Source organism: Bison bison, unplaced genomic scaffold (assembly GCF_000754665.1).
Source record: "Bison bison bison isolate TAMUID 2011002044 unplaced genomic scaffold, Bison_UMD1.0 scf7180017864162, whole genome shotgun sequence".
NCBI classification, from domain to species: Eukaryota; Metazoa; Chordata; class Mammalia; order Artiodactyla; family Bovidae; genus Bison; species Bison bison.
Window position 1 is genome coordinate 2,864,611 of NW_011494734.1, and position 22,573 is coordinate 2,887,183.

At 33.9% G+C, this 22,573-nt stretch overlaps 2 protein-coding genes across 4 annotated transcripts in view; one reads left to right on the forward strand and one right to left on the reverse strand.

Annotated features, from left to right (window-relative positions):
* The window catches only part of COG5 (component of oligomeric golgi complex 5), a 281,698-nt gene that overhangs the window by 202,985 nt on the left and 56,140 nt on the right, over nucleotides 1-22,573 (reverse strand). The gene's annotated exons all lie outside the window — the stretch shown is intronic.
* GPR22 (G protein-coupled receptor 22) lies at nucleotides 13,956-21,289 on the forward strand. The gene has a single exon (XM_010841462.1). The coding sequence runs from the start codon at nucleotides 15,563-15,565 to the stop codon at nucleotides 16,862-16,864; it is 1,302 nt and encodes a 433-aa protein (XP_010839764.1). The 5' UTR covers nucleotides 13,956-15,562; the 3' UTR covers nucleotides 16,865-21,289.

The window sequence follows — 22,573 nt, forward strand, 5'->3', positions numbered from 1 at the left end:
TGCTTCCATGTCCTGGCTATTATAAACAGTGCTGTGATGAACATTGGGGTACACGTGTCTCTTTCCCTTCTGGTTTCCTCAGTGTGTATGCCCAGCAGTGGGATTGCTGGATCATAAGGCAGTTCTATTTCCAGTTTTTTAAGGAATCTCCACACTGTTCTCCATAGTGGCTGTACTAGTTTGCATTCCCACCAACAGTGTAAGAGGGTTCCCTTTTCTCCACACCCTCTCCAACATTTCTCATATGTTTTTTTAAAGGTTGCTCTAAAACTGCCTCAATATAGCTTAAAACAAACCTCTAAAGAATTAAGTTGATCCATAACTTTACTACCTGAAGGAACAAAATACACCATTCACTAAAAGAAGAAAACAAAATCCATTTACAGTGTTCAAACACAATGGCCAGTATCCAATCAAAAATTATTAGAAATACCAAGATGCAAAAGAATGACGAAATTAAGCGATAAAGATATTAACATCTATTATAATTATGTACACAGGTTTTTAAAAAAATATGAACACAATGAAGAGAAAATGGAAACTATAAAAATTGATCAAATAAAACTTTTAGAGCTGGAAAAAACAGTATCTGAACTGAAAAATTCACTAGAAGAGCTCAATACAGATCAGACAGTACAAGAGAGAAGACGAGTGAACCTGAAATCAGAGCCAGCAAAACTACCGAAACTAAAGCTGCAAAATATAAGCGACCAGAGCCTTAATAATATGTGGAACATCAGTATTCTTGCCTGGAGAATCCCCATAGACAGAGGAGCCTGGTGGGCTACAGTCCATGGGATCGCAAACAGACATGACTGAGTGACTAACACACACACCAAGGGCCAAAAATCATGTTATCAGAGTCCCAGAAGAAAAGGAAAGATATAAAAAAGAAAAAGTACTTGAAGACTGGTTTTTTTCAAATCTGATGGAAAAAAAACAACAAATAGCAAAAACAGCAGCAACAACACACACCCAAGAATATAAGCAAACCCAAAAGAAGGTAAACACAAAGAAACTACACCAACACAAACCACAGTGAAACTATGGAAACAATGAAATAAAAAGGAAATCTTAAAAATGGCCGGAGGAAAAAAGACAAATTACATAGCAACGTACAAAGGTAAGATCCATCACAGACCTCTCATCAGAAATTATGCCTACAGGAAAAAAAAAAAAAGTTTAATGACAAAAGAAAAAAAAGTCAGTATAGCTCTCTATGTAAAATGAAAATAAGAAAAAAATGAAGACAGAATAAGAACCATAAGAACACTACTCATTAAGAACATGAAGCCGAAAGCTGGTTATTGAAAAGATTAGCAAAACTGATAAACTTCTAGGTAAACTGACCAAGAAAAAAGAAGATACAAATTTTCAATACTGGTAATGAAAGGGAAGGTATCAGTACAATGGTACAAATATTAAAATATGAGAAAAACAAATCAATGTCAATAAATTTGACAATTCAAATGATACAAGAATTTACTTGAAAGATACTTATCACCAAAACAGACAAAAGAAAAATAGAAAATCTGTTTCTATTACCTATTAAATCACTTGAGTTTATAATTAAAATCTTTAAACAAAATAAAACCTCCTGGCTCATATGTTTTCTCTGTTTTGTTCAGTCACGAAGTCGTGTCTGATTCTTTGCTACCCCATGGACTGCAGCAGGCCAGACTCCTCTGTCTTCCACTATCTCCCGGAGTTTGCTCAAATTCATGTCCATTGAGTTGGTGATGCTATCTAACCATGTCATCCTCTGCTGGCCCCTTCTCCCTTTGCCTTCAATCTTTCCCAGGATCAGGGTCTTTTCCTATGAGTTGGCTCTTCACATTAGGTGGCCAAAGTACTGGAGCTTCAGCTTCATCATCAGTCCTTCCAGGGAATATTAAAGGTTGATTTCCTTCAGGATTGTCTTCTCTATTGAATTCTATTAAACAATTAAGGTAAGACTAGCACCGATCTTACATAAATGGTTTTAAAACTAAAGGAAGAGGAAACGTTTTTCAACTCATTATGAACCCAACATTATTGCCCTGATTTCAAAACCAGACAAAGAAAATACAATAAAAGAAAAGAACAAACCAAAATCCCTCATGAACATACAGGCAAAATACCTTGTCCAAATAACTAAATAAAACCATGCAATTTCTAAAAGGGTAATCTACCAAGTACAGTCATTAAGTTAATGTATATCATCATGGTAAATAGCTCCCAGGAGAGCTGAGGTAACAAGGTAACCAATCAACCAACCAACCCAAACTCTAAGGAAAAACAGGTGCCCTGTAAAATAAATGTAGACATGAGCACTTGAGTACCTAGGGAAAACAATTCTAGACACAATTAAAAATAATTCAGCTAAAATTGTTATTAAATTCCTAAAGGCTGAGTGTGTGCCAGCAAGAAAACACAGAACCCATGAAGGCCACAACCCGTTCACGGGTTCTTCAGAGCCTCTCCAGGTTTGCATCAAAGAAAATAAAAGGCCAGGTGCAGAGTGAGAGGTCTAAGAAAGCATCCCTCATGCTTGGAATGACAAGAGCAGCTAATGAGAGAAAGGCATGAAGTTCAGCCTTGGTTCTTTCTTCCATCTCTAATATAAGGGAGAATAAAAGCCTAAAACCATTGGGGTACAAAAAACCTCTCATTTTCTGAACATTGTTGAAAATACATTCGAGGTAGGAAAAGGAAATAGCAAAAAAAAACCAAAAAAAACCTATTTTCCTAGGGGAGGAAAAAGCAGATATCTTGCTGTTTCTGATAACAGATCCAAGTGGAAATGACAGCTGTTGGGATGTACACACTCCAGTGACCAAAACTGGTGGTTGCAATTTGTTTCCACAGTTTGCAGTCCCAAAGAAAGATGCTTTTAACCTATCTTCCAAGTGATGCTATGAAGGCTATGCTATAGGCAACAGCCCAGGAGTCAGTAAAAATACAACATTAATCAAGAGAAGCACTGATCAGAGCTATGAGAGTGGAACAAAGTGGTCACCTCCAGTCTCAGTTTTCTGGAGCTGGCACTGAGGTTGAACAGCTGCAGCAGCATGATGAATATCATCAGCTTATAACTTGGCCAAACTTTCAGTGAGCCAGGCCCATGTACTTACAGGAACTTCTGTGCATCAAGGGCCCCAGGGAATGAGTGCTTTGCTTCAGGTGGTGGAATGAAAGAAAAAGTTTCCCCCAAAAGGGTTCACTTCTATTCCTTTATGTAAAACCAAAAGTACACTAAGCCCAGGCCAGCTGTACCCTTGAACAAACCACTCTCATTTGTTTCTTTCAGTTAAGTCTACTGGACCCTTTCCTTGTTGGCTGTCAAGTCTGAGTTAACCTACCCCCAAATGGTGACAGTGGACCAGAGAGTCACAAGACAACTATGTGTCAAATGTCTGGTTTGAACAAGACCTTAAGCAGTAGGACTGTTCAAAAGAGGTGCACTTGGCAGCTGGGTGAGGCAGGTGGCACTGCTGTGCTGAGAAATGGCCTGAACACTTTAGCAGCCTCAAATTCTTAAACTAAAGGTAAGGTTTTTTCTTTCCTCCTAGGATGATACATGGTGATCACCAGGGAGGGCATCATGCAGGGGTCCATGAATGGGTCAATCTCCTATGAATTTATAGACACTCACAACATGAGAATGTGAAAAATGTTAATACCAAATACATATTTGGCACAGGAAGCCAGAACAGTACACTAAATAAGACCAGAGGCTCCACCCACACTTTAGCTTTTCTTCAATTTGAGTGTCGTCGTGCCCCCCAAGACACACTCAGCACCGTGCAGGAACACAAACCAAGGAATTAAACACATACACAAAAGAGACTATAGCCTCAGCTGCCAGGAGACATTACCTTCTGACCAGGAGCAGGCGGAGTACAGGGCAGTGGAGGAGGCCAGCTTGTAGAAGCAGCCTGAGCTGGTGGGAGGCTTTTCTTCTGCTTGGCTCCTCACCCCAGAGTCAATGCCGCCTCCTCCCACCTACCTCGAAACTCTTTTAAGCCCCTGAACCTAGGGGCTGTTAATCTGCCCATGTGCACACTGCGACAGCTCCACCCTGCAGTTCTCAGTGCTTTCAGCCTCCCTGCCACCTACTGTACTTTCTCCCCCACAGGACAGGGTTGGAAAGTGCTTGGGCACCTCTATCCAACAGAGCTATAAAAGTTTGAGTCTCTCCCCTCTCCCTGAGGTCCCTGCCACACTTGGTGTCTACTTTAAGCAGCTGAGGTTGGAGTCAAGGGGGGAGACGAGTCGAAGGGCACAAAGGGAAAAAGTAGCTCTGCTCCCTAAGACTTCACAGCTACATTCAATTTCAAGCGGCTGCCTACCTAGACTCAACAAATGAACTTAAAATGTATTAAGTTTACCCAACGCTCTCTTCTCATTGCTGGCACCTTTTATTTTAGCTTTAGGGAGCCCTTAATCAGTAGCTACAGCTATACTGCCTTTTGTCTAGGCTGAGAGGCTTGCTGCCTCATTGGTATAATAATATTCTTTCTTCCTACAGCCTAGAGCCTAAGCAAAAACCAAAGTACCATTCGGGCAGCTTTGTTTAGTTCTCTCACTGCTTAGCTTCTAAAAACTCATTAACAGGTAAAACAGTAGTGCCTAGCCCACCCCTTAAACAAGAGCATTTGCTACCAGATCTCATACTCTCTAAACCAGCCCACAAGGGCCCTTGTCTTCTCTTTTGTAGGAAGCCATGTTTCAGTCAACATTATGCTTTTGTTCCCAAAATTGTCAAAAATCATGAAGGGTCTAGATTTTACCCTATTTGCAAGCTATGAAAGCTAGCTTGTTTCTGTCATGTATGCTGGCAGAAAGCTTAAGATGCCTGGATCAGACACAAAGGACTCAAAACACAGCAAGCAGCATGAGGGATCATGTCACTGACAGTTAACCTTCCCATCCAACTCTTCCTGACAGAGGAGCCTAGGCAGATACTCTGGATACAGTGGGTTTGCATCACAGCCAAAGAACACTAAGCTGGACAACTTACCACTTTTATAACAAGCAGAAGAAACTCTTTGCAGAGTTATTATTGCATCACTTAAGGATGCTAGCTTCAAACACAACTCCTTTATCCTTGAGAAATGGATCAAGGAAAGAATAGTCAGGTCTTTTCATTCTTAGTATGCCCAGCAACACCAGCGTGTCCTAGGACCTTCAGGAATGCTCAGAGTCCATGGCAGAGTCTTTCTCCTAATATAAAATCTAGTAACAGATGTCCTACACAGCATAAGGCAAGATAAGAAATAAAAGTTATACATGGTTCAAAAGGGAGTCAACTTTCTCTATTTGCAAATGACGTTAACTGTCTGTATAGAAAATACCATGCAATTCACAAAATAATTTCTCAAGACTAACATATAAATGGCAACCCACTCCAGTGTTCTTGCCTGGAGAATCCCAGGGACGGGGGAGCCTGGTGGGCTGCTGTCTATGGGGTCACACAGAGTCAGACACGACTGAAGTGACTTAGCAACTTAGCAACAACATACGCGTTTAGTAAATTTGCAGGACACAAGGTCAATATACAAAAAATAACTACATTTCTCCACACTAAAAAAAAAAAAAAAAAGAGGAGGAGAAGAAATAAGCAAAGGACCCATAACAGAACAGAAGAGGGGATCTGCCATAGCTTTGCTAAATATAGCATCTAGTTAATCAACTGACTTGGTTTCAGAACATAGAAATGAATTTGATTCTGTATAACCTACAGAATTACAAGAATATGTGAAGCAGCAACAAGGAAAAAAAAGAAAGAAACCGAAGTGAAAAAAAGCACAAACATGTTTGTGTAATTCTTTGGTTGAGATATAAGAGAAAAATGTCAACAAAACCTATAATATTTAAAGAGGCAAAAAGAGATACAGGCAGTGAAAAGAGTAAGCCAGAAAACTGGGTCAGGGGTGATAATGATTTGGACAAGGCCTCCAAAACAACATGCCAACAGTAGGACAACAGACGGAGATTAAAAAGTAGTAATAATCACAGGGTCCAAAATCACGGTTTGGATGAGAAAAACAAAAAGAAATGCCACATATTTATTTTTATAATAGATACTGGCAAATGACTTACAATTACATATTGTGAAAAATAAAAATGAAAAATTGAAATGCTCAACTAAGGTGAGGTAGGGAAGGATGGGAAAGAAGGCTTTGTGGAGTTTTTCAGTTCAGATATATAATTCTGATGCGTGTACTTTATTCAATTATAATCAGTTTTCAATTATCCTCCTTTGTAAGTAATGAATCACCAATATTGTTGACTTTGTACTACCCTGGTTACTCCTCATTTGATGGGGAGTTTTCAGCAGATGGTCTATTTCTATTTTTCTGATAAAACATTTGCTGTGAAAGAAATTTAAAGTTGAGAAGCCAAATGAAAATTTTGAATTAGCTGTATACTGAAATAATTCTTTCTACCTTGGCCTCCAATATTAGAGAGTTGAGAGTTAGCTACATTAAGTATTCACTGAAAAGTACCCTTGAAATAATACAACTTAAAAGTGATTTTTCAGCAATTAGAAACTGCTATTGCATACATAAATAAAGGCCACAGTGACACCAAGTCCTGTGAAAGGCAAGGGGAAAGTGGGTCGCCCCATAGCTTCACAGGCTCAAAGGAAAAGACTCCTCTTCCCAAAGAAGATGAGGAACCAGAAAGTCCTCTAGAAAAGAAAACATCTTCAAGCCCTCCACATGAGAAATTCGGGGATGAAGGGTCTGAAGATGAAGCCCAGTCTGGGCAATATTAAAAGTGATGATGGTTTGGGGAGAGATTTTAATTTAAAAAAAAAAGAGAGAGAGAGAGAGACAAGGAAAAAGAAAAAAAGAGGGAAAAAGAAAGAAAAGCTACTTAAGATAGAATATGGTTTAACTCATGGGCTTTCAATGCTTTTTTCCCCTCTTGTTGAAAATAACATTTTCTTCTTCTTCTTCTTTTTTCTTAAAGAAAACCATTGTGTGTTTAATTTACCTTTTTTGTCTATTGGTCTTCTCTTCATCATGACCCCCTCGTCCCTGTCCCCCCTTTTCTCAATGAAAGCCATGTTAAATTAATCACTGGATTGACTGCTTCATCTTTTTATTTTTAATGGAGGGTATGCCACAGTTGTAAAGCAATAAGATTTGAGGTAAACACTATGAGAATTTTGCTTTTTGCTTAATGGTAGCAAGTTGAATGGCAATCAAAAAATGTAGGAGGTTTTAGTTAAAAGTTATTGCTTCTTTCTCTACCTGAATTAAAAAAAAATACTACTATAGGTATTCATGTTTTTTTACTGTAGGGCAGGGCAGGGAATTGAGGTTACCTGACCTTGTTTGAGGATATGGATTTGTTTGTTTGTTTTTAGTTCCATCACTTGTAATCTCTAGAAGACGCAGAGCCAGTGATCCTTTTATTCTGCTACAGTCTTTAAAGAATTAAAAAAAAAGCAAGGCTGCCAAAACTTAAATCTTTCTTGATTTCCTATTTTATTCTCTAATGGTTCGTGTTTTTAAATATATATATATATATATGTATCTATTCTGTTTCTTGGATAAAAAATTTTACCAAGGATCAAAAGAAGAAACCATAGAATTAAAATGGGGAGCTCTATATATCACAGTGGATTTCTTCTCAAACTGACAATGTTTAAGTTTTAAGCAAAATAAAGTGCCAGTTAATCTGAAACTCAATCACAAAGACTTGTGTTTTTTTTTTTTTTTTTTTTGAGATTTTTGCTTTATGAAATCAGAGAACTGAAATTCTTTTACACCATAAATGTGCATTCAGAGTCCATGTGCCATGCTGTTTTTATTTAGGGATAGAATATTTTCCTGTCAGAGCCCATTCTTCTCATTTCTTGGTAGAAACAGGGTATGGTGTGCATCTCTTGACTTCCTGCTAGTGCACAGGACACTACTGCACAGCCCACTCGCAGTGCCTACCAGTCCTGTTCTAGGACATGATTTCTCCCGGCTCTGTTCTTCACTTACTTCATATCCTGTGCTTGACGGGAGTATGTGAAATGCCGCTCTGACACTATTCAATTAGCGTTTGTCTTTATACTGGTGCTCTTGCTTACTGCATGTGTTGCTTGCAGCAGCAGTTTAAGGGGCTCTGCAAGGCTGGAGAAACCATGCATTCAGGAGGCCGGTGTGTAGTTGATAACAGACCAGTTACATGCCTTATGAAGGTAGTCAGGAGACAGATCTGTAGGTTTGCTTCTCTACATTCTGATACCATGAGCTAATGGGAACAAGGTTTAGGGGGTCTTAGTGTGCTAATGGGTTTCCCAGGTGGCTCAGTGGTTAAAGAAACTGCCTACAATGCAGGAGACGCCAGAGGTATGGTTCAATCCCTGGGTTGGGAAGATTCCCTGGAGGAGGGCATGGCAACCCACACCAGTATTCTTGCCTGGAGAATCCCATGGACAGAGGAGCCTGGCGGGCGACAGTCCACAGGTTGCAAAGAGTCAGACACAACTGAAGCGACTGAGCACAGCACATTGCATACATACTTTGCAAACAGTTTCAAAGCACCATCAGTTGTGGTTAATTCCAACATTTCACAAAACTGAGTTTTTTATTTATAATTTCAAAATCATCAAAAATTCTGCAGCATCAGAACCAGACAGAAGCTAGATAAGAATGATCTGATATGAATGGTAAATTTAAATGTGAACAGTAAATTACTCTCTCATACTCAAAGTTGTCCAAACTGAAGGAGGCAAATATATAAAACTAGAAACCAAAGACTATCATATCAGGAATTTTAGTTTCTAAACTAAATAAAAATCAAAATGCTTTCAAGCAAAAGAAAAATATAATTTGTGAAAAAGGATTTTAATAGAGCTATTTCAAGGTTAGATTCATATCTGTTGCTTAGTCATTATTAGGAAAGTTAAACTGCCTTCCAAGGTTATTAATTAACTAATTAAGTAATCTATAAAATGATTTTTACAAAATTTTACAAATTTTATATTTGGTGTTAAATCACTAATTGCAGCATTTTTCAAAATTAGTATCCTACATGAACACAAAAAATATTAAAAACAAAACTGTGAAAGTCTGTTTCTATGGAAAGAAGAATCCTGTAAATTCTGATATTTATAATTTGATGTCATTTTTTTTCATGAAAAAATAAATCTGATTCTCAATCCAGGAGTTTAGATATTTTCTTCTTTGTTAAAAACAAAGGAATTTAGAATTATCCTGCTAAGAAATCAGAGAACCTTATATTCACCAAACCAATTTGTGGTTTTTAAAAAGAAAACTATAGAGGAGAGTCCTGGTGGCTTAGTGGTTACAATTTCGGCCTTCACTATCTTGGCCCAGGTTCAGTCCCTCATAGAGGAACTGAAATGCCACAAGCTGTGGGGCACAGCCAAAAAATAAAATACGAAACAAAAAGAAAACTATACCAAGCAATGTATGCAGTAAGAAGTAATTACTTGTAGTATCTTGTGTATCCCTAACCACAAGTCACAGGGAATAAAAAGTGTTGTCTAGACCTGAACATTCTTGCTGCCATTATGTCTTAGAGAGATTCCAGAATTTATGTTTTTTCAAAATAGTCTGAGTATAGCTTAGAAATACTGTCTCATAGAGAGCTAAACAAAGCATATAAATAAACATTAATTTAAAAAGTAAAAGCTATATGGTGACACAGAGAATATATGACTTGAAAGTCATGTAACTATTCAGTAGTGACTAAACCCAAATCATCCAATTTTAAGCCAAAAGAACCCTCAGAATTTTCCAAAGAGAGAAGGCCAGCTATATTCAGTTGGAGGGGGCTTTGCAGAGTTCCAACATCAGCTCTACTACTAACTTTCCTTTCATGTCCTTAAACTTCTCTATGCCTTTGTTTCCTCAACTTTATGGTGATATTGTGAGGATAAATATAAACAAAGACTTCAATTCTCTGGCAGGAAAGCACTATATGTATTCCAGTATGTTAGTAAACTTCTTAGCTCTACCATAAGTTTCAACTGATGCTACCTTTTCTATGGTTTTAGGTTTAAGCTTCAAACAACATTGCCTGTGTGTGTGCACGCCTGCACAACCTTTCAACATGGCTGTCTTTCTAAGATCCTTTTCTCCAACTTTCAAAATGCACATAAAGTGGAACAATATTTTAATTTTTATCATTACCAAAGTTCTGCCACCCAAAGCTGTGCAAAAAACTTCAGAAATTCACAGCAAAATTTTCTACCACATTATTCTCAACTCCTATGGAAATCCAACTCACAATCCACATATTATTTAGCCAGCTCTATGTGCAGCTTAAACACTAGCAATGGAAGATCATTAAAATGTATACTGACTTTCAAAATTATAAAGAATAATTACAATTATAAATTAAAAACCTAGTAGACATTTTCTTAAAAATGTAGATCATTAATATTCCTAAAATAATGGAAGCAGGTAATCAATATTCTAATAATTCAATGATGTGAAACATGTCTTCTGTCTTGTTGAGATATATAATCCAGCCATATTATATATTCAAGTCTAAAAAAACAATTTTCCTCAATAAAATGTGTTCAATATTGAAAACAGAAAATTATTCAGTCTGACACATCTTAGCAACTGAACAACCTAAACTAATTTAAATTTAAATTTAAATATTTTAAGTTACTTCCATCATTGCTTTTAATTCTTTTGATAGAATATCCCAAAAATAATTTAGCTTTGTAACTTATGAAGATACATAATTAACTTCCTTTACCAATATATTCACCCAATAACTTTAACATGCAGCTGCATATAATATTAAGGTATAGCAATCCACTAAAAGAACATATGTTAAAAACAGAAACAATCAGCTGAAATAAAATACAATGGCACATGACCAGTATGTATCTACCAAGCAAAATGGGTTACCAGAGGTGAAGGTTGAGTAGTAATAACAAAAGTAATACATGTGATTAAATCTTTACATACTTTTAAAAATAGCAATGGAATTTTAAAGAATATTTGTAGGGTATAAAAACCTTAAATCAAGTTTTATTGATATTTTGAATGAATGAATGAATGAAATGAATGAATACCTGAATGAATGACTACTGCAGTCATAATAATATTTAACACCTTTGGATGTTCACAAAAATTTGGAATACACAGAGAAAATGACTTGAATACAAACAAACTAGTTGAAATTCAACGTGGTTCACAGTAAAGATGCAATGGCTTTCTATTTGTAGAACAAAGAATCTCAACCTAAAACATATATACAACTAAAATATTTTCAAGTGCAATTACCCAAGGCTTTAAAAAGAATATATACATTTTACTATGTAATTCTTTCTTACCCCCTCCCCCTGCCACCTCCCTGTATTTTTTGATGTTTGGCATAAGTGAACAACAAACCAGAAAGGAATATGCATTTTTAAAGACTGATTTACTCATGTTCTTTTAAGAGCAACACACAACCATTTATAAATATAGCCTTTTAAAAAAGCACCCTTATATAAAACAGTGGGGGATGAAAAATCCCTGCTATACATACGAAGCACAATTTAAGCCCAATACAACTGACCAATCAAAATTAGTGAATGCACTGCATCTCTCTGCAGTGGAGAGAAGCGACAAGGTAGGCTGTCATTCTGCAAAAGCTGCCCAGAACAGGCTTTCCTCTGAAAAGCAGTGCCATTCCTTTTTAGAAAGACTGAATCTAAGTGTTGTCTCTGGAGACAAGAAGCCTTCAGTATGTTAAATTACTTTCATTATGTATTTTCAGATGCTTATTGATTCCACAGTAGGAAGAGTGAGAGACTGCAGCAGCCTCCAAGCAGCACTACATGTTCCATACATTAGCAGTACTGCTGAAACAATGGCATAGTACAGACACATATTTTCATTAAGGTCTCTTCCGAAGAGGTGTTTATGACCCTCTTTCCCGGTCCTCTACTAACCAGTGAACAAAATGAATCAATCAAAACTGGAAACGCTTCAACTACATCAAGAATCTTTCAAATCTTTAGCAGAGGTAAGCTGTGCTCCTTATTATAGTATTCAGCTGCTTTTGAACCAGCATAGTGGGGTAAAATTACTTTGAAAAATTTCAGCCTAAATTTTAAGAGTTTATTTGCTTAATTCTACTTATTGCTAAACATGTATCTTTTAGATCTATTTAAGATATGGTATATTTTAAATGTAATTTTTTAGGATGGTATGTTAAATATAAAGAATATTCTTTGTTGAATCACGATGAAGATTCCAGCTTTTTAAATCACTTCAAATTACTAAATATCCTAATGTCATTACTAGTCTTTCTCAAGTGTTCAAAAAACTATTATATTTCTTGAAAGAATCAGGTTTATTATTTAGCTATTATTACTCAATTTTAGCTTAAGTTTATTATTGGGCATGTTCACTGAAAATTATTTAATTTGCAGTTACATTTTATATCACCCTTTATATTTCAACTACATGAACATTTCATCAAGGAAATTTATAGTATTTATCATGGAATCTGTTTTAACCAGTTAAAATTCAAACCCTGTGCTAATAAGCAAGCTATAATATTTTACAGCAAGAAATACTGTTAAATTATTATAAAGACAAGAAGGAATGACAGTACTTTCAATGTATGCTAATTGCTCATAATCTCTGAAAATACACCTTAACTTCTAAAATGAGAGCAGAAATTGGTTTAAAAAAACACAATGTCTGTAATGTTAACTCTGTTACTGAATAACAATTTTTAGTCTTCGTTAGGAAAAGAGAATATTTTTACTTAAAGAAACCTTTAAATTTATGCATAAGCTATGGCTCTAATTATACATACAGTTTCCTTACTTTGATAACAAATATTGTGTATGGTGTTAAATAAGCACAACCAAAGTAACTTTCAATTAATTGAAAATTATTAGGAACCTTATTGCTTAACTACTTTTTTCTTTTTCACAAGGGCTCAAAGCAGCTAATTCAGTATTTACAACTGACAATATGAAGAATGCATCTGATCCATCATCTCCCTAGCTGTCTGAACCATAAACTGCAGGATATTCTTGCAACACATGATATTAAGACATTAAGGAGTTAAAACTGGAGAACAGAGGTCTACATGACTGCTGGGATTATAACACATCAATAGTAATAATACTAAGAAGATGCCATATAAAATAGCCACAAAATGAAAAACAATGTAACTGAAAAACCCTGAAAACAAAATGGTGAGCATTTTTAAAGGAGAACTTTATACTACAACATTACCAGAATCGTGGAGCCACCAATTCTTGAAGAAACAATGAAACATGGATTGCCAAAAGAAATGACATACATTATCAGCAAGCTAATGAGGCTTTATCAAGTATTTTTCTGCACTAAATATTCAGATATTCATATCAATTAATATTACTAAAGAATTTTTCCATCTGAGTTTTATGACCAATTATGTGTCCTCTTCTAATGAAAACAAACCAAATTAAATAGCAGATGGTTTTTATCAAGAGAACATGGACTGGACTTACAAAGCAAGTTATGTGACCAAGAAATCATTTCAAAGTAAGGAGGACTGCTATAGAAGTAGATTTACATTTGTAACAAAAGGATGTCTAAAAACATTTTAGAAGCTAGGAACTTTATGTTTCCTTTCTGTTTTCACATGTTCTGGAAAATAAAGAAACATCATCATAAACTCTCTCAAAGGGAAACATAACGCCTATCATTTGAGGAAGTTTCTCTCGGTTGTGACTTTTTAAGGTAAAACAAACACAAGTATTTTGTACTGGTCTTTAGAAATCCATCAGCCAACTAAATCTTACAATTCATGCAGTTGAAGTACTGAAGAGAAAAATGAAAGAATTCCTACAAGACATGAAATAAAACACAGCTACTTCATGTTGTCAGGTAAAAAAAATCATATCCAAATCTGTCAATGACATCATGTTATCATATTGTGGAAAACTGCTATAGTGAGCCAAAAGGCCCATAAGGCAACAACAAACAGGTAGGTCAGAAGATGCATGCAGCCCACAGCACTGTTTAACATTTACAAGAGAAAAGAATCTTGATCTACAGTTCAATGCCTTTCCCTCCGTTATTGCCTAAAATTGACACTTCTAACTGCTGTGACAAAGATCTGATGTTTTAATCTGTCAGTTCTGAAAATCTGGCACACTATAAAATTCTCATTTTTATAGGATTTCAATGCTGGCTAAGACTTTCACTTACTCAAATATATGCCTTTAGTAATACTTTATATTAAGCTCAAAAGAAATTAATGTTATCAGCATTTGTGTTTCTGAAATACTACCTCTAAAATAATATGCATAAATAAAACTGTATTCTAAAACTTGTCAAAGGTTACAACAAGTAAAAGGCTAACATAAGTTCTGAAAACTGTTAGCTTTTATAATTTGTTATGGTTTTGCAGGCAAAATGCTGTACTTGAAATGTGAAATATAGTTGGTTGTATCATTTATATTTTAATATATGAATTACTGACATTTTAGCCCAGCAAATCAGACATTATTTTTATAAATTACTCTAAACTTCTATATTAAAACATAAATATGCATGAATTAGCAAGAGTTGTTTTTTTTTTTTTTTAATTTTCCTTAAAATGATATATACTGGGTGATTTATACAAAAGGTTTTATAGGGAATGTGAAAATTTAATAGATTCCTCAGAAAATGGGCTTCAGATACTCCTTTTTCCCTAAAATTTCATTTTTTGTTTAAAAAAATTCTGCTTAATAAAATCAATTGATATATTCTTTTAAACCATCACAAAAATGGCTATTTCTTAAGTGATATTAAATTTCCATTTTCTCCTTCTAAATGATATGAAAGGGTGTGGTCACAAATCATTCATTCATAGAAGTGATTAGTGCTCTTTTACCAAGGTTTGTGGTGTTTTATTTCAAAATACTGTCTTTTTTCTTCCAATTTTTGCTCTTTGTAAAGTTCAGTGCAAAATATGAAATATTTATCATTTTCCTACTTCAGTGGGAAAAAACTCCAGATATCCCCAAGCACACTGTAGACTTCTGAATATGAATTTCAATCAGGAACAAGGACAAAGTGATTTAAAACAAACTAGGGCTCTGTGCCATTTATCATTTTAAATGAAGATTTCTCCTGTTCATTTGAAATCTCATGGGAATAATTACACCTACACTAATTGTGCCACAACATGTTAAAACAGCATTTATTTTCCACCTACTTACAATATTTAAAATGAAATCTTAAAACACTGGGCTAAAATTACTTTTGCATACTGGGTAGTTTTATTATACAAAAATACACTGTATCTCAAATAATAACCTTGAAAAACCCTAATAAGAAAAACCTTTTTAGTTTATTAAATAATTTCAAGCCATATAGAAGCAATCCCCAATAGTTATTTCTTCAAATGGACCAATTTCCTTTTACATCAAAACAATGTAATCTTGACATTTCTACATTTTCCATTAACAGTTTATAAAGTTAAAAATTAAACTAAGTACACAATAAAATTTTTTTTCACAATAAACACAGGTTTTGTACGTCATTTAAATTGCTGAATATCAAATAGTTTATTCTATTTCACTTTCTAGGGAAAAAACAGCTGCTCCAAAAGAATGTGTTTTTCTCCCATTCTGGAAATCAACATGCAGTCTGAATCTAACATTACAGTGCGAGATGACATTGATGACATCAACACCAATATGTACCAACCACTATCATATCCATTAAGCTTTCAAGTGTCTCTCACCGGATTTCTTATGTTAGAAATTGTGTTGGGACTTGGCAGCAACCTCACCGTATTGGTACTTTACTGCATGAAATCCAACTTAATCAATTCTGTCAGTAACATTATTACAATGAATCTTCATGTACTTGATGTAATCATTTGTGTGGGATGTATTCCTCTAACTATAGTTATCCTTCTGCTTTCACTGGAGAGTAACACTGCTCTCATCTGCTGTTTCCATGAGGCCTGTGTATCTTTTGCAAGTGTCTCAACAGCAATCAACGTGTTCGCTATCACTTTGGACAGATACGACATCTCTGTAAAGCCTGCAAACCGAATTCTGACAATGGGCAGAGCTGCAATGCTAATGATATCCATTTGGATTTTTTCATTTTTCTCTTTCCTGATTCCCTTTATTGAGGTAAATTTTTTCAGCCTTCAAAGTGGAAATACATGGGAAAACAAGACACTTTTGTGTGTCAGCACAAATGAATACTACACTGAACTGGGAATGTATTATCACCTGCTAGTACAGATTCCAATATTCTTTTTCACTGTCATAGTGATGTTAATCACATACAGCAAAATACTTCAGGCTCTCAATATTCGAATAGGCACAAGATTCTCAACAGGGCAGAAGAAGAAAGCAAGAAAGAAAAAGACAATCTCTCTAACCACACAACACGAGACTACAGACATGTCACAAGGCAGTGGTGGGAGAAATGTAGTCTTTGGTGTTAGAACTTCAGTGTCTGTAATAATTGCTCTCCGGCGAGCTATGAAACGACACCGTGAACGACGAGAAAGGCAAAAGAGAGTCTTCAAAATGTCTTTATTGATTATTTCTACATTTCTTCTCTGCTGGACACCAATTTCTGTTTTAAATACCACCATTTTATGTTTAGGCCCAAGTGACCTTTTAGTAAAATTAAGGTTGTGTTTTCTAGTCATGGGTTATGGAACAACTATATTTCACCCTCTATTATATGCATTTACTAGACAAAAATTTCAAAAGGTCTTAAAAAGTAAAATGAAAAAGCGAGTTGTTTCCATAGTAGAAGCTGATCCCATGCCTAATAATGCTGTAATACACAACTCTTGGATAGATCCTAAAAGAAACAAAAAACTCACCTTTGAAGATAGTGAAATAAGAGAAAAATGTTTAGTACCTCAGGTTGTCACAGACTAGGGAAAGTCTAAGTTTCACCAAACCCACATTCAAAATTTTAAATTGTAAAAAATGAATTACTGCCAAATATAAGAAAAACAATTTAAGTATAGGTTATGTTGTAAACTTTCAATGTAAATGTCAAGATTAGATTAGGTCATATATATTCAATTTCTTCATTACTTAATGTATTTGTTGCATGGCAGTTTGTTAAGGTAATATCATGTGTATATTTTGTCAATATTATGTCCATCAGAAGATATTCATGTAAGTCATATTTTCTAAAGAATAAATACATAGCCTTAAAACACTGTATAACTTTAAAATATAACTGACACAGGTATCCTTGCATTTTTTTATAAAGTGTATTTGTTTCTAAGCCACAAACTATAGATATATTTATATGTTAATAACTGGAATAGTGTTTTAATGTAAACCAAAATTATGGGTTCCAAACAATCAAAACAACCCAGGATTTTCTATACTGCTGTATTATGTTTTCTAACATAGTCTACTTGCTATAATGTTTGATGCATCAAAAGTAATGACCTATTTATGAAACTTTATCCTTTTTGGAATGTAGGAAATTGCAGGATTTATCAGGATTTTAAAATTCAAAAAGAAAAAAACAAACAACTGTATATGTACATCAAGACAGGGAAACTTTTGAAATTCAAGTTTATTATGAAGAAAAGTTTGATTTTTTAAGATCAAGGGCACTATGCCTATAATATACAAATGAACTGACAATAAAAAGAAGGAAGAAAACCAAAGTTTCTTTCTTCCTTCCTCACTTTGGTTGAGTTAAACAAAATGCTCTGGATTAATACAGTATACAGGCAAAAACCAGAACATTAAAATAAACTGACATCCTAACTTTATATTCAAGTTGGACTTCTTGTATAACAGAAATTAACTACTAAAATCTGAATTCTAGGAATGGGGGAAAAAAGACTTTATGTCATTATAGAAAAGTCACCTACTTATAATTTTAGATACATAGCAACTTTAGAGTAATAAAATTTATACAATGTTCCTACACTATCAGAGCTCCCAAGTGTTTCAAAATACTCTAGTTCTTTTCAACTCTGAAAATCACTAAAGTGGCAATAAATCTTGTGAATGTTTTTTACTCTACAACACATAAACTTAAAGCATTTGCCTACAATCCTCAATTCATATTAGAAAACTATGAAATTACTAATCCCAATTATAGATATCAGGTTTGAGAATCTTATATCAAACAAGGATTTTCCAAGTGTTATAATCTAATAGTAAGTGCTAATTATCATTGTATATGAAAACTAGCAATAAGTTATTTAAAGTAGGCAAATACTTGCTACCTTGTAATTGGTTAACTGAACAATTCTTTATTCTGTTTTTTCATACTGTATTCACTAAATTAAGTAGCAACTCATTTTTAAATAAAAAAATGTGTCAAACAATTCAATAACAATCTCTCATTGAAAGAAACTGTTTTCATCAGGTGGTCTTCTATAATTAAAAATTAAATGCTGGACTCTTAAGGAAAAAAACAGTAATACACCACTTTTGTGTAAATAAATGAAATTCACCCAGTCTAGTTTACTGAACTATCTTATATCTTGGGGAAAAGAGCACCATGCAATAGCTTGAATTCACTGAGATTACATGAGAAATTCAATAGTGATATATTTCTGATAATAATTGACATAATGTCAAATCTTAGCAAAGGAACAGTTTCCTTCTGCCTTACTTTGTACTCTTTAATAGAATTAAAGAAATGTCTCAATTTGACAATATGAAGCATAAACAAGTAGGACTAATATTTTGAAACTCTTAAGAGATATCAGGATTTCATACAGACATCAAAAAATTTTTTGTTAGATAAGTATATCTAGCACAGAGTATCTTCTAACATACTCCTTAAATTTTTTAAACTAATTTTATACTTGGATTTCTGAGCATAAATATTTTAATATCGAGTTTTTAATCTAAGTGAAAATCAGACTATTTTTAAAGTTTTCATATTAAGAAAAACTCTTTATGTTTTAAGTATTTTTCATCTTCAAGTCTATAAACACGCCAAAAAACTCAGTTAAAAACCACTTTTCTAATAAATCTGTCTAAACTGCCTTATTGCCTTCTTGTTCTCTGTAATAAGAAAAGTAACAAAATAAGAAATAAACAGCAAACATTATAATGTTTCCCTCTAAACTATTACTATTTCTACACTTGACACAAGAACAACTAACAAGCATTTCTGCCCACCTGTAGTAATCTTTCAGGTATATAGAAGTGTACCCAATGATCTATAATCAAGGATATTCATATTTACTAGATAACCTCTGATAGCTTGTTAGTGTTAAATAATGTGTAACTTGTAAACTAAAATAACATTTATGTTGAAACTTCAGTTTTTAAAAACAAGTCACAAATATGTTTGCAATAGCTGATCTCAGCTTAAAAAGAAAGAACGAGAAGCTTAGACAACCTTTTTTTAAATGCTTATTCAATGAAAAGGTGAATTATTTTTATTCTTCTTACAATGGCTCTTACCATAACATGTAAACTTTTTACTTTACTTCAAATAATTTTATTTTTAAAAGCATTAATGCAAATTTTTCATGTTAGAATGAAGTTTTAAATGCAAAAGCAATAAAGGTAACAATAAATTCAATATGGGATCTTCTTAAGATCATTTTTTTTAACCCACTTGCCACAAATCACATTCACAGATACCAATTGCTATACAGCTGTGTTAGTTCTTAAAAACTACAGAAACAACTATTATTTTAAAAACTAACTAAAGAAGAATGTTCAACAAGATATGGAACTACTATTTTTTTTATTTGTTTCCTAATTTAAGGTCATTGTTATTCTACCAACTTGTACCCAACAGATGTTCAAATATATTAAAAAAGAATTATTTACAATTATGCTTTAATTAAAAATGCCATTCCTAATAATTCTGTACTTCTCACTCATGATAAGTCAATTTTTAGGTATGTGGTCTGTTTTTTTAATCCCCCAAATAAAGTTATAGCAAAATTCAGCTGTCTGGACGGACATTAAAAAATCAAACTCCTGAGATTTTACTGAGATTAGACTTTTAAATGCAAAAACCTAAAAGTATAAGAAAGCAAGTGCTTTATTTGTAGAGCTTTCTTCAATACAGTAACTTCAAGACTACTTTCCAAAGCCAATAAAACTTTTGGCTTTATTATATTTTATGACTATACAGTCAAGTAAGCTTTGTAATTTTATTAACATTTGAATCCTTACAAAGTAGAAGGCATTATGGAAGAGAGTTATATGGCAGAAACTTATGTATTACCCTCAGAGCTTAAAAAATAGAATCAACGTAGTAAAAAGTATGAAAATACCTATAAAAAAATCAGAATGTGGTATTTTAAAAGAATCAAATTCTTGATAAGAAAAGAATTATGTTGGATTTAAGAACAGTAAAAATAAAAGGAAAGCTACTAAATAAGTGTATTCTGGAAACAGAAAACACAGTTCTTTGTAGAAGAAAAGTAATACAGCAGTGAGAACTTATCTGGTAAGTTAAATTAGAACCCCAAGACGGAGGTCTTCAGTGGGAGCAGAGAAATCTGAGCAGGGGAATAATGCAGTAGGAAGTGAGCTACAAAAAACAAACAACAACAAAAAAGCAATATGTAGAAGAGCTGATGAAGACACAGCAGTGGGAAACTGAAAAACCAAACAGTTGGGTAAAACCCAGGATAGGAAGCTGCTGCCATCACTTGATAGGTAATGAAAGACCCGGCAAAAAGTGCTGGCAGCTCTGCAAAGCAGCATATACATGTGACAGGCAACATTAAGGCAGAATCAGTGAAGTATCCAACTGACTAGAAAGCCAACTGGTATAAAAGACTGAAGAATTAAAAATGATGGCCGTAAGAAGGACCACAAGAAATGAGATTTCCTCAATGATCTAAGAACTTTTTAAACTATGCTTTGAATAAAGCATTAATACATAGGTAACAAGGACAAAAACAAAAATTTCTGGCAAAGCAGAAAATTCAATTAAGTAAAATAAATAACAGTATTCAAGAATGTTCTAGTTATTACAAATATTCAAAATGAAAACTCCAATTCGATGTTTTATATTATCTACTTTATATTTTTCACATATTGGTTTGTTGAGTTTTTCCATTAAACGTATTATTTTCCTCTTTGGTAATTTTTTTAACTACAAAAAATTTTAAACACTGGCCAAATTTGACACATACAAAGTAAAAAATATAAATATGATCCTTTGTGTCTTTCCTAATAATTTATTATAAATTACCCATCCAACTCATTATATACATATCACCTTCATTCTTTGTCAATGGCTACATAAAAATAATTTTTAAAAATTAAAAAAAATCATATAAGCAAAGTTTCTGAAAAACAATATTGATAAAATATCAAGTACTTAAACTTTTTTATAATATAATTAAATAGCTTCAAATTACATTTCAAAAAGTAAGAAAGGTAACTTAACAAATTATGGAACAGCTTAGTTTTCTAAATGGAAGTTAAAAGCAAGGGAAAAACACATAAAATAATCTATTTCTTTTCTTCATTTCCACTCTGTAAGATAAGAAATACAAAAACCAGAGAAAACTTTAGACAGTTATTTTCTTTACATTTCAGAGATGGATACCCATATATACCCCTTCTGGATAACAGCTGCCTATGGGACCAAAAGTGAACTCAAAGAAAGCTAAACATGAGATGACGAACAATAAATGTTAGGGAAGAGAGAAGCTCAGATCCTATTATAAACAAGAAATACAAGGAGATAATTAAACTCAGGAAAACTAGGGAAAAGATCCAAAAATACTCAGAGATGCTTAACTCTTAGAGAAATACAAAGAGAACATAGAATTACAGATCTGAGTTCACAAAAGACAAGTAATTTGAAGACTCTTCCTAAAAATCATTCAAAACAGTGAAAGAATTAAAATGCAGTCAACAGACTAGACAGAGCAGTAATATGATAAAGAATACTATAACAATTCACAAACATCTGGAACAAAACAGTACTAAGATGTAGAAACAAATGGAACATTGGGTTCATCATTTATACGAACGCTATCACCTTCTAAAGAATACTCATTTTTGCGAGAGAAAAAGATGAGCAAATTTAACACAGTAATATTTCTCCCCTGGCTCGTGATAAAATAACGTGTGAAAATAACCCTAAGTATCTCTACCCTTCTATTCACACTTTTCTTTTTTTAACAGACCTCTATACGCTGTATCTGTGGCTTTCAAGGATGACAGCTTTGTATTTACACCAACAAGTGGTAAAAAGTGCTGTCACTCCTGTCAGGGCCACCAATATTAACTTCATACCAGTATCAAACCCTGAAGCATCAAGTAAGATAGAAATGGAGAGCTGAGTTTGTCTGGGATTGAGGTCATTTTCCTCACCTTGCTTCCATGTAAGCAATTATTTAATGTCATATATTTCTGAGAGCCATTCAGCAAGGCAGACTACCAAAACACATCACCAACTTTTCAGGGAGAAAAGAAAAAGGAACAAGAGAAGATAATAAGGTTATGAGGAATCACTTTCTGCAGAGACAGTTTAGGACATACAATACTAGAAAGTGATGCAAAATGAAAACATATTAACAACATAAAATTTTTTTAATGTTAATACTAATAAATCAGAGTTCGGGCCATATGAGACACAGACTGTAGGAATGAGAAATATATTAATACATGGAACTG